Here is a 14,165-nt window from a genome sequence, read left to right as displayed (position 1 = left end):
TACATGGAAATTGGCAGGCACAAAGATGGTTGTATACTGAATACAAAATTTGAAAAATTAGTAAAAACCAATTATGGAAATTAGTATTTAATTGGTATTATGCTAATTATGTAAAACCGTTAAATCGGTACACTCTCTTCAAAGTGTCACCAAATGGTTTTATTTGTGCAATATAAATCTGATCTTAACTCTCATTTATACATCACAAAGGACAAATTAATGTTAATTACAAAATATGCATAAATAAGCATTGAATGTAATTCACATCCACCATTCTCTATCAAAATAAAAAAAGTAATAAAAGAATATTTCTAATACCCTCTTTGTGCTCTGTAGGCCTTTATATTTCTAAGCAGGGCCTACTAGTGTTTATATGAAAGAATATAAATGATTATTTCAATTAATATTCACAGCTTTCAAGGCTAACCTTGAAAAAACTGAGATCTACATCCAATAAACAATTCCAATTAAATGATATTCACGAATAATCTAGTCAGGAACCGATCAGAAGAGAGAGAGAGCCTGACCACTTTACCATGACTCAAAAAGCACCAGCAGTTTCCCATCATCATGCGAACAGAGACTGTACTCTGTTGTGCCAACTTCAACCTGCTGTTACTCCCAAAATACTGAATAGATCTTAACGAGATAAATTTCTTTGGAAAGCAGAGATTAAGCTTTTTAATGCTAGTATTCACGATAGAAAATATTCAAGAGTTAAGCAATGACAGAATTGGAAACTTAGATGAGCGTCTGCATGCACAATTTTCACATCATGGCCAGCAAGCGTCCGATACGCCTATTAGAAGGTGTGAACTGCAGACACACAATGAGCTCACCATTTTTTGTCTGGGTAGTGGGTGTGGAGCACTAAGGCAGGAGGATGAGGAGTCCAGGCTGAGGGAGTGAGGGGAGGTGGGGGAGAGAGCTGGGCCCTGTCGCCCCAAGCTGCTGCTGCTCTGCACAGTTGAATACAGGAAGTGGGAGGTGTGCCTTTCACGATCTGCCTTAAAATCTGCAAAAACACATGTGACTTCCTTCCTTTTCATTTCATAACAGAGTGGCAAGTTCCACTTAGAAACAGAAACGTACAGGACGAGTTCCTCAAGAAGTTATGTTACAAAAAGTCATAACCTTAATGTTGTGTACTTTAGAGATTAGTTCAAAGTTCCCATGTACAATAAACTATATATTTTTTACACTGCATTTAAACTTAACTTAAACAGCCCATCTAATAACATAAAAGTGAACAACAAAACTTAGCTAATGGTGAATAATGTTGTTCCTTGTTTAGCCACAATGCATATTCATCACCAATCTGATCCTAAATGGCTACTCCACCAAATTACTTTTGAAAAAAAGCACACAGTTACAGTAAGACTTGAAAAAATTACACTCCATATCATTGTGAGAATGATGACACTTTTACTCAGATTTCATTCGGTTTCTATGTATTCATATGACTATGATTATGGGTTTCTGTAACCCACAACATCTAATCTGTTTAACAGTGAGCAGTTTATTAGATATTATAAACACCCACATAGTTTAATGTGGCATTTTGTTTTGATAGTGGAATTGACAGCAAAAGTATTTTCTAAACTTAATCTATTTGCTTTAAATCAATGGTACTCCTTGATCTCTGAGTGCATTTACAAACTGATACACCTTTAAAGATGGCACACTGGATTACCAGGCCATGGGCCACGTGACATAGGATTGAGAATGTGAGGAGGCATCAATTATAGTTTATATATAAATCAGTGATGGACACAGATTACATTTCTGCTTTATGTTGTTTTAGACTGAAGATTTGAACAGTATTTTTATGGATATTTAATAAGTTGTTTTTTTTTCTTGTTTTCCCTTCCATTCAACTCATTTTTGTGAGACAAAATTCGAAAAATACCAGCATTCCTTTAAGAGATGTTTAAATAAATAATCTATTTTATTATCACAGACTCATTTTTTCACTCAAACACCCTGAATACATAATAATGCCTCCAACAACGTCAGCATAACTGAAACACAACCATGATAAAGATACTACAAAAATCACACAGAGGTGGAGAGGTGAATAAGGGCTTACTTCGTTCTGGTAGTTCAGACAGTGCGTTGAGGGCCGTCACTGGCACAGTGTACTTTGGAGACCCTGATCTGAAATAATCTTAATTTCAGTAATAATACTTATTTATGAAATTCTTATTTACTTAAGTTTAAGTTACAAACACAGTACATTATGTATATAAAAAAAGAGAGAGAGAGGGGATGAGATTTCATTGGAGTTAACGATACATAATAAAAGGTTTGTATGGGACTCAGCCAATATTCACAAAAATATTAAGGCTAAAAGTTGCTCCAAACAGGCTGATTTAATGATTGTGCTATTGTTAAATTGAAGAGCTAAGAATAGGGGAACACAGGGAACAACCTAAAAAAAGGTTACATTTTGTCCCATGTTAGGTTATACACAGTCAAACAGCATGTACTTCTGGTCACATTACCACATTTGTAAGCAGTGGTCTACAGCCAAGTTTCAGAATAATTCACTTCCCAAAGAAGCCACCTTCATTTTACAATACATCAGGTAGCTAGCTAGCTAGCTCATATTGATTTATAAATCAATATAAATACTAGGGCGGCACGGTGGTGTAGTGGTTAGCGCTGTCGCCTCACAGCAAGAAGGTCCGGGTTCGAGCCCCGTGGCCGGCGAGGGCCTTTCTGTGTGGAGTTTGCATGTTCTCCTCGTGTCCGTGTGGGTTTCCTCTGGGTGCTCCGGTTTCCCCCACAGTCCAAAGACATGCAGGTTAGGTTAACTGGCGACTCTAAATTGACCGTGAATGTGAGTGTGAATGGTTGTCTGTGTCTGTGGCCAAGTTTACATTAGACCGTATCTGTCTCGTTTTCTTCGCGGATGCACTGTCCATTTACATTAAACCGCCTGGAAACGCCGGGAAACGGGAATCCGCCAGGGTCCACGTATTCAATCCAGATCGTGTGTGGTCCGGTGCTGTGTAAACATTCAAAATACGCGGATACACTGTGCTGAGCTCTAGCTGGCGTCGTCATTGGACAACGTCACTGTGACATCCACCTTCCTGATTCGCTGGCGTTGGTCATGTGACGCGACTGCTGAAAAACGGCGCAGACTTCCGCCTTGTATCACCTTTCATTAAAGAGTATAAAAGTATGAAAATACTGCAAATACTGATGCAAATACTGCCCATTGTGTAGTTATGATTGTCTTTAGGCTTGCCATCCTTCCACTTGCAAGTGGTAAGTGATATGCACTGAGATCACACACACAGCGGCTCAGTCCCGAATCACTGCTCGTGCGCTATACTCGCGCGCTCTGTGAGCTGCACAGGGCCGGAGTGCGCACCCTCCAGAGGGCACTCGCTGTTCAGGGCGGAGTGATTTGGAGCGCAGGATGCCTGCGGAGCCGAGCGTATCCGTGTATTGGTGTTGCTGTGTGCACGCGAATCGTGTATTGGCGTTGCTGTGTGCACACTAATCGTTTTAAAAACGTTAATCTGATGATCCGCTGATATGGTCTAATGTAAACCCCACCTATGTGTCAGCCCTGTGATGACCTGGCGACTTGTCCAGGGTGTACCCCGCCTTTCGCCCGTAGTCAGCTGGGATAGGCTCCGGCTTGCCTGCGACCCTGTAGAACAGGATAAAGCGGCTAGAGATAATGAGATGAGATTAATATAAATACTACATTCCTGTTAAAAGTGCTTCTAGTAAAACTGGTGTCCCTTCTTCCTTTTCATCTTCATCTGATGAGCATTCATAATTTGAAGCAAGTTTTACTCATGAAAATTATCATTTGCCATATCTTAGTTTCAAACGAGGAAGTGGAATTTTATGTGGAGGACACAGACTAAGGCTACATCCACACGACAACGGCAACGAGATGTTATTTAAAAATATATCGCGTCCAAATGGGCAACGATCAGTAACATATCAGGTCCATATGGCAACGCAACGCTTGCTGAAAACGATGCAATACACATGCCACACCTCTAGGGGCGCTGTAAGACGGTCCCTTCGGAGACACCAGAACAATAGAAGAAGTAAGGACGCATGCGCATAAACTATTATGCGCGAGACTTCATATTAGCCACAAAGTCAGGAAAATCTGTTCGTAAAATTACATTATAATGACCAAATACAATGAAAAGTATTTTTCCAGTCTCACCTGTGAAAGGTAATGCCATGTGATCTCGTTTGGACGGCAAACCTGTTGGTACAGTTAAACGCAGCTAATCTTTATTCTCCGCTTTGACCTCTCCAATATGGCGGCGAGGATGACGTATGATTCTACGCGGAAGGCGGCGTCTTTAATGGTCCGGAATAAATTGAATACTACACGTTGATGGATTAATTTGTTGTTTCTCACCTGTGAAAGGTAATCCCATGTGATCTCGTTTGGACGGTAAACCTGTTGGTATAGTTAAAGGCAGCGCATGAATCTTTATTCTCCGCTTTGACCTATCCAATATGGCGGTGAGGATGACGTATGATTCTACGCGGAAGGCGGCGTCTTTAATGGTCCGGAATAAAATGAATGCTACACGTTGATGGATTAATTTGCTCCTCTATGCCCTTTTTGAGGAATGTATTGTCGGACTTAAACCAACATCTGAAGAGGTGAGATCGCTCCTTTTTTTCCCTATTTTTGCTGGCGGGATTGACTCTGCCCTAAGGGCAGAGTCTCTCTCTCTCTCTCACTTTGCACCATTACACAATAAATATTCACAGTGAAAATATTTTGTAAGCGCGTTTCATGAACCAAGTTATAGGATTTGTTGACAACTCGCATCGCATCGCAATGAGAAGATCATTGGCACTACTGGTGTTAAGAATCAGACCATTTCATAAATGAATATTTTGCTGTAGAGCTGCAGTGTTTGTACAATTGCATGTTTTTGCTTCACTATTACTGTCACTATTCTGCTTCTTGCATTACTACTGTGAACTAACACTGAACATAATAATAATAATAATAATAATAATAATAATAATAATATCCAAGCTCTTGTTTCACTCTCACTAGTGCTCTGTAAGGCTTTTTCCTGGTGATATCCTGGTGATATTCGTTACACTTCTACCCAGCGTGAAGCACTCACAGTCATGTGGTTGTGACGTCATCGTAAACAAATCCGTTCTACTCATCCAGACGACTTCACAACGGCAACGTTGCCAGATCTTTCCACTCTGGAACCCGTTCTCAAAAAGATTGCGTTTTGGGCACCCAAAACGCCGGTGCCATGTGGACGCCAGGCCTAAACGATAAGCAATTGTATCGGAGTCACCTGAATCCGTTGCCGTGTGGACAGGGCCTAAGAGTGATACGGATGGTGAAACACCCCAGTGCTTAAAATGCAAATCTCAGCATGCTTGGACCATTGCTCAAACAAATTAATGGCCCGGAACTAACGATTGTGTTACTTGCACTCATCATGGAAATGAAAATGATGGCAACTACATTCAACTTTGTCATTGTGCAGAGTACAGGTACAAAGCCAATGAAATATACTTAGCATCTAACCAAAAATGCAAAACACGGTATTATTTTCTGATAAGTGCCAGAAGTAAATACTGCAGCATAGTAATGCTATGTTACAGTATGTACAGTGATGATATACAGCAGGGCTTTCTGCAAAGCGCGGATACACAATGCCCCGCAGCACTGTGCAACGTCAGCGCAGCGCTTTCACTTGCACACCAAGAAAAAAGAAAAAAATATCCCATAAATTGAAAAATGCAGAGTACTTTCTGCACCTAAATATATCCGTTTCCCCTCTGAAAATGAGAAATAACTATAGAAATAGGAAGATATTATAATATATAGGTCTAGCCTATCCTGGTACTCAACCCAGAAGTGAAAAGGGTTTCGCTGCATGCACTGACTGCCATTCGCAACCATACATGAAACAACATTCTACAACCCCGATTCCAAAAAAGTTGGGACAAAGTAAAAAATTGTAAATAAAAACGGAATGCAATAATTTACAAATCTCAAAAACTGATATTGTATTCACAATAGAACATAGACAACATATCAAATGTTGAAAGTGAGACATTTTGAAATTTCATGCCAAATATTGGCTCATTTGAAATTTCATGACAGTAACACATCTCAAAAAAGTTGGGACAGGGGCAATAAGAGGCTGGAAAAGTTAAAGGTACAAAAAAGGAACAGCTGGAGGATCAAATTGCAACTCATGAGGTCAATTGGCAATAGGTCATTAACATGACTGGGTATAAAAAGAGCATCTTGGAGTGGCAGCGGCTCTCAGAAGTAAAGATGGGAAGAGGCTCACCAATCCCCCTAATTCTGCGCTGACAAATAGTGGAGCAATATCAGAAAGGAGTTCGACAGTGTAAAATTGCAAAGAGTTTGAACATATCATCATCTACAGTGCATAATATCATCAAAAGATTCAGAGAATCTGGAAGAATCTCTGTGCGTAAGGGTCAAGGCCGGAAAACCATACTGGGTGCCCGTGATCTTCGGGCCCTTAGACGGCACTGCATCACATACAGGCATGCTTCTGTATTGGAAATCACAAAATGGGCTCAGGAATATTTCCAGAGAACATTATCTGTGAACACAATTCACCGTGCCATCCGCCGTTGCCAGCTAAAACTCTATAGTTCAAAGAAGAAGCCGTATCTAAACATGATCCAGAAGCGCAGATGTCTTCTCTGGGCCAAGGCTCATTTAAAATGGACTGTGGCAAAGTGGAAAACTGTTCTGTGGTCAGACGAATCAAAATTTGAAGTTCTTTATGGAAATCAGGGACGCCGTGTCATTCGGACTAAAGAGGAGAAGGACGACCCAAGTTGTTATCAGCGCTCAGTTCAGAAGCCTGCATCTCTGATGGTATGGGGTTGCATTAGTGCGTGTGGCATGGGCAGCTTACACATCTGGAAAGACACCATCAATGCTGAAAGGTATATCCAGGTTCTAGAGCAACATATGCTCCCATCCAGACAACGTCTCTTTCAGGGAAGACCTTGCATTTTCCAACATGACAATGCCAAACCACATACTGCATCAATTACAGCATCATGGCTGTGTAGAAGAAGGGTCTGGGTACTGAACTGGCCAGCCTGCAGTCCAGATCTTTCACCCATAGAAAATGTTTGGCGCATTATAAAACGGAAGATACGACAAAAAAGACCTACAGTGCCTTGCAAAAGTATTCATACTCCCTGAACTTTTTCACATTTTTCCACCTTACAACCATGAACTTAAAAGTTTTTTATTAAGATATTATGTGATAGACCAACACAGAGTAGCACATAATTGTGAAGTGAAACAAAAATGATAAATGGTCTTCAAAATTTTAAACAAATAAAAATTTGAAAAATGTGGTGTGCATTAGTATTCAGCCCCCTGTACTCTGATACCTCTAAATACAATCCAGTGCAATCAACTGCCTTCAGAAGTCATCTAATTAGTTAGAGTCCTACTGTGTGTAATTTACTCTCAGCATAAATACACTTAATCTGTGAAGGCCTCAGTGGTTTGTTAGAGACATACATGTCAACCTATACGGAATGTCCGTATTTTATATGGATTTGATTCAATAAACGTAGTATACGGGAGTACAAATAAAGTTATACGGATTCTTTAAAAAAAATTCAATATTTATTTAGAGCTATAATCAATTTCCATGATGATAAAAGAGCACATAACATTTACAAACGTACTGTACACCACAGAAAGCACAGCCAGCCAGTAAAGAGTCTTATGAAATTGCACGTTATCTTGTGGTAGCGAGACTTCGTTCCACTTTTGATCATGCACACACCGCATTGCGAGAATCCCGCCAACCGTGAAGTAACATTTTGTTTGAAAAGCGTATTTCCACCTGAGCGACTTTCAGTAGTAACTGAAAAGATTCTGAATGTTCACTCCGGCAAAGAAATTCAAAACACAATACAGCGGTAGGTTTCTCCCTGAATGGAAGGACCTTTTCAATGGCATAATCCAACCAGCAGCCTCCAAAAACGAAGAATACGCACACCGCACACTGTGTGTGCGTGACATCAAAGTTGCAGCATCGGGAGTGTATGATGTGAAAGAACATTTCAAATCGAAACTACATCAGCGGAATGCAAGCCAAAGGCAAAATCAGCCACTGATGACAGTATTTGCGCGCTCAAAAACTGATATGCCAACAACTGGAAAAGACAGAAAACACAAGGTAGTGGGCGTTTTAGTTCAAGTTAGGCAGTGCTCTGTTTACCCCACAGTAATGCTGACTGCAGGGGCGCAGATAGGATTTTGAACTGGGGGGTAGAGGTCTGCGCGGGACAGAATTTTCAGTCCCGCTCCCGCCCGCGCCCGCATTGTGCAGTCCCGCTCCTGCCCGCTCCCGCAAAGAATTATGATTTTCAGTCCCGCTCCCGCCCGCGCCTGCCATATTTTGTCCCGCTCCCACCCACAAATCCTGCATGATGCAGACGTTCACGTTATTTCTCACGAAAGTTCTTGTCATTGGCTTGGGGAATTAAACATGCTGAGCTTAGTTGAGCTCTCCACTGACCGATCCTTCACCTAGCGCACGTAGCGAGGGTGCGCGTTGCCAGGCGGCATGCGCAGCTGAGGCTTTACAGAGATACTCAATACACCTACCAAAATCTACAGTGGATATTAAGAATATTGTACATTGCACATACAGTGGGGCAAAAAAGTATTTAGTCAGCCACCAATTGTGCAAGTTCTCCCACTTAAAAAGATAAGAGAGGCCTGTAATTTTCATCATAGGTACACTTCAACTATGAGAGACAGAATGGGGGGAAAGAATCCAGGAAATCACATTGTAGGATTTTTAATGAATTAATTGGTAAATTCCTCTGTAAAATAAGTATTTGGTCACCTACAAACAAGCAAGATTTCTGGCTCTCACAGACCTGTAACAACTTCTTTAAGAGGCTCCTCTGTCCTCCACTTGTTACTGTACCTGTATTAATGGCACCTGTTTGAACTCGTTATCAATATAAAAGACACCTGTCCACAACCTCAAACAGTCACACTCCAAACTCCACTATGGCCAAGATCAAAGAGCCGTCAAAGGACACCAGAAACAAAATTGTAGACCTGCACCAGGCTGGGAAGACTGAATCTGCAATAGGTAAGCAGCTTGGTGTGAAGAAATCAACTGTGGGAGCAATTATTAGAAAATGGAAGACATACAAGACCACTGATAATCTCCCTCGATCTGGGGCTCCACGCAAGATCTCACCCCGTGGGGTCAAAATGATCACAAGAACACTGAGCAAAAATCCCAGAACCACACGGGGGGACCTAGTGAATGACCTGCAGAGAGCTGGGACCAAAGTAACAAAGGCTACCATCAGTAACACACTACGTCGCCAAGGACTCAAATCCTGCAGTGCCAGACGTGTCCCCCTGCTTAAGCCAGTACATGTCCAGGCCCATCTGAAGTTTGCTAGAGAGCATTTGGATGATCCAGAAGAGGATTGGGAGAATGTCATATGGTCAGATGAAACCAAAATAGAACTTTTTGGTAAAAACTCAACTTGTCGTGTTTGGAGGAGAAAGAATGCTGAGTTGCATCCAAAGAACACCATATCTACTGTGAAGCATGGGGGTGGAAACATCGTGCTTTGGGGCTGTTTTTCTGCAAAGGGACCAGGACGACTGATCCGTGTAAAGGAAAGAATGAATGGGACCATGTATCGTGAGATTTTGAGTGAAAACCTCCTTCCATCAGCAAGGGCATTGAAGATGAAACGTGGCTGGGTCTTTCAGCATGACAATGATCCCAAACACACCGCCCGGGCAACAAAGGAGTGGCTTCGTAAGAAGCATTTCAAGGTCCTGGAGTGGCCTAGCTAGTCTCCAGATCTCAACCCCATAGAAAATCTTTGGAGGGAGTTGAAAGTCCGTGTTGCCCAGCGACAGCCCCAAAACATCACTGCTCTAGAGGAGATCTGCATGGAGAAATGGGCCAAAATACCAGCAACAGTGTGTGAAAACCTTGTGAAGACTTACAGAAAACGTTTGACCTCTGTCATTGCCAACAAAGGGTATATAACAAAGTATTGAGATGAACTTTTGTTATTGACCAAATACTTATTTTCCACCATAATTTGCAAATAAATTCTTTAAAAATCAGACAATGTGATTTTCTGGATTTTTTTTCTCATTTTGTCTCTCATAGTTGAAGTGTACCTATGATGAAAATCACAGGCCTCTCTCATCTTTTTAAGTGGGAGAACTTGCACAATTGGTGACTGACTAAATACTTTTTTGCCCCACTGTAGCTTCTATGTCACTCCTCACATTTACATTCTAGGAAATACAAGTAGGCCTATAAGAAATTAACAGAGGTGGAAAGTAACGAATTACATTACTCGCGTTACTGTACTTGAGTAGCTTTTTTGTGTACTTATACTTTTTCAAGTAATTTTTAAAGAGTGTACTTTTACTTTTACTTAAGTATGTTTTCTTTTAAGTAGTGTACTTCGGTACATTTTACATCACAACCATTACTGAGTAAAAAATTAAAAATTAAAAATTAAAAAAAGGCTAAAACGGAGAAGGGGAAATGCGTTCTGGAAATGAATCACAGGAAGGACAGTTGTCGCGCGCGCACGAGTCTCACACAGACGATGGCGGACATGCACCGGCGCTTTAAGGGGGGGGGGGGGCTCAAGCCCCTGGGCCACAGCCAATCAGGGGCCTTGTAATATTAATAAAATAATAAACTGTCGGAATCGTGGGCCTACATTAATGTATGGATAGAAATAAGGTTAGAAATAAATGAGCGCACAGTAGCCTGCTGTAAGAGACATGGTGGATGTGGTTCGCAAAACGAACACCCACAACTGTACCAGAATAAAATGTAACAAAATGTAACGTCACGCACGAAAGCGCACCAAAGACTGCAGACTACTGAGACACAAATTTAGAGGCTTTGAAAGATGAAGCGTTCACATGTTAGCGGGGCGCATAAAAGGAAAAAAAAGAGAGAGATGCAGGTAATGATAGAATCATTGCCTAAAGTCACAGACTTTTTAAGGTAAGGATCACCAATCTGTTCAGAATATCAGCTACTTATCAGTTATCAGCCTACCAGCAGCTAGGCTATGTGCAGCTAGGCTAGATATGCTATGATCTGTCCAACAGTAAAATAAATCAGTTGTGATTTGAATACGTGTCGTGTGATTTGAACTTATACGAATTTACCACTGTCTTAGTAGTAAATCCTTATAAATATAAGGATAAATCCTTATAAGGATTTATAAATAAATATATATGCTGTATGATTTACTCCTGAAAGTGGCCCCTTTTGCATTTTCCTCATACAAATTTTTTATGAAAATCTAGTATGTATGAAGTGAACATTGTGCATGGTTTTTACAGATAATGTGTATGATGAATTACACCGTCTTTGTATGCTTCATGTAATGTTTGTAGTTTTAAATTATATTTTACAGTTTAAAATGTATATGCGTTTTACAGTATATGTAAATCCACACAAACATATATGTTTTTGTTTGAATTGTGGATGTATCGTAAAGGTATTCTATGATGGCTCTCTATGTTTTTTATATGTCAACCTACTGAAAAAGACAGGTTTATTGTATGACTTCTTTAGGTTTATAGATGTTTTTATATGTTGATCAATTAATATAAATGCAAAAATAGAAGAGTTTTTTTTGTATGAATTGTTCAGGTTTATCTGTTTTTAAAATGTCAACCAATTACTGTCAATGTAATGTTGACAGATAAAAAACATAGAGAGCCATCATAGAATACCTTTACGATACATCCACAATTCAAACAAAAATATATATGTTTGTGTGGATTTACATATAAAAGGCATATACATTTTAAACTGTAAAATATAATTTAAAACTACAAACATTACATGAAGCATACAAAGACGGTGTAATTCATCATACACATTATCTGTAAAAACCATGCACAATGTTCACTTCATACATACTAGATTTTCATAAATTTGTATGAGGAAAATGCAAAAGGGGCCACTTTCAGGAGTAAATCATACATGGCATATATATTTATCCTTTATATTTATAAGGATTTACTACTAAGACAGTGGTAAATTCTTATAAGTTCTTTACTGTTTTTTTTCGTATGGGTTATAATCCTGTTAGTATAATAGCATATTTCTATGGGGATAATAAAATGTCTAAAACGGCATCTACTGAAGAAATTGATGAAAAGATTGTAGCCTATAATGTTCACAGTTCGGGCAGCAGACAGAGTAAGCATACTGAGGGGAATAGCAATACAAAGCTAGCGCAGATCCACATTTCTCGCTCGCTGTGTTGGGTGTGTTGTTAACCCGTGTGGATTTAAGTGAAATACTTGAGAAGTTCTGTGGTCAAGACAACGTTTTAAGGTAATGACACTTGATTATTAATGTTTGCCCGCCGTGGCTTGTTGCTGACGAAAGGCCTACGTGATTTTGCCTTATGCAGCTACTGCTAGCGTCATGCTTTGAACTAGGTTAAGCTCATTTGCGCTAAAGGATGGGTTTATTGAAGGACTTTGATGTAGCTAGTTTCTTTTTAAAAAATCGTATGCTCAAAACAGTATGCCCGTGTTCATCATGTTCAACTTTTTTCTTGATGGAGTGCGTGAAATATTGTTGCAGGTGGTATTTCGATGCAGTCATGTCAAAAAGGCAGTTGAATGCACGGTCTTATTCAAGGAGAAGGAAGACTTGCATGATGCTTGAACATAGATCGGTAAAATAGACCCTAGTAGGACTCGGTTTCGTGTATTTTGGTCTGTAGAGTTATGAGTTTGGCCGCTGTCCATGGTGTTTACGTTTCATGTGGCCGCCGAGCCAAGTACCTTGACTTGCAGTGAATGTTTGTTTTCATGCCGCCGAGCTATTTTTATGTATTTTATTTTTTAAAAGGCCTTGTCTGTAGGTGTGTGTGTTTTATGCTTACACATAGGTCTACATTATCGCGCATGCGCGCTTGTGTGGTTATCTCTGGCCATGCCCCTGCGTGAAAGTTACGCAGTATCACTGTCCTGTCCGTGGTAATAATCAGAACCGGCTCTGTAATGATAATGCGTGCGTTCTTCTCTCCCTCTGTGGTCGGATGTGTTGAGCGATGTGAGCGTGGGCCTTGCGCAGCTACGCTGAGCCAAACGTAACCTATCGTAGGCTTCTAGGCTAATTACGCGCTTACACTGTAAATGCTTGACACGTATTGCAAATAAAATAAGAGTGTTTTCCTGGCCAACAGTAAGGGTAGGGTTGACAGGTAGCCTATGAGGGGCCTAGCCCCTGGGCCACGGGTGTTGATAAAGCGCCCCTGCGGACATGGAGGAGACCGAGGAACCTGTGGTGGACGACCCTGCAGAAAACGCAATTTCTTCCAGTAATGAAGTGCACCCCTGGCCCTACATACGTGATCACTTCAGCTTCGTAGAGAAAAGGGGTGACAGTTTCATTATGCAATGCAGATTATGTGTGCCCAAGAAGACAACCATTGTGGCATACAAAAATTCGACGTCTAATCTGCGCAAGCATGTTGAGGTAAGTATTGTCATTGGCATAATGTTTCCTTTCCATAGTAAAACCGACAATAGGCTGGTTATATTCCAAAAATAGTGGATGGCATTGCTAATGTTGAAGTAGCAACCTGTTGGTACTGTAACATAACGGTAACTAGTCTGTTATTCGGTTGGCTAATCATGCAAGCAAGTTAGCTCGCCAACCTGACGTGATCAGTCCTCCTACCATTCTACATCCAACAGGCCAGAAAGGAATACTAAGCAAAACAAATAATGTTTGAATTGAATTGTTCAATAACACAAAGTGCACACAGGCAAGCTACGAGATTTTGGTGCAACATTTCACTTTCATATTTCGTGTACAATGCTTTGTGTGTGGTCAGGGTGACGTAAACGACATGACTGTGTGTATTGACCTTTTTTGTTTGTCTCAGTTTTAATGCAGCATTATCCTAAGCATTCAATTTGATACACTTCCTTTAAATAAAACATCTGGGTTGAGATGTACATATATCCTTGTTTCCTCTTCTTTTTCATTTTTGCACAACACAATGGAGGCAGAAAACACCCATTGTTAAAAGTAATGTTTTACTTTTACTCAAAGTACATTTTA

General features: G+C 40.4%; 1 protein-coding gene across 3 annotated transcripts in view; it reads right to left on the bottom strand.

Moving 5' to 3' along the window:
* unm_sa1614 (un-named sa1614) overlaps positions 1-14,165 on the bottom strand; it is a 173,380-nt gene that overhangs the window by 32,600 nt on the left and 126,615 nt on the right. For all 3 annotated transcript variants that reach the window (XM_060910398.1, XM_060910396.1, XM_060910399.1), the window contains 2 exons: positions 2,090-2,157; positions 840-1,015 (listed from right to left, as the gene is read on the bottom strand). In XM_060910398.1, the coding sequence (XP_060766381.1) occupies positions 840-1,015; positions 2,090-2,157 (244 nt within the window). The remainder of the gene's footprint in view (positions 1-839; positions 1,016-2,089; positions 2,158-14,165) is intronic.

The sequence above is a fragment of the Neoarius graeffei genome, chromosome 26 (assembly GCF_027579695.1).
Source record: "Neoarius graeffei isolate fNeoGra1 chromosome 26, fNeoGra1.pri, whole genome shotgun sequence".
NCBI lineage: Eukaryota > Metazoa > Chordata > Actinopteri > Siluriformes > Ariidae > Neoarius > Neoarius graeffei.
The sequence above is the reverse complement of the archived record's forward strand: the minus strand, read 5'-3'. Positions and strand labels throughout refer to the sequence as shown.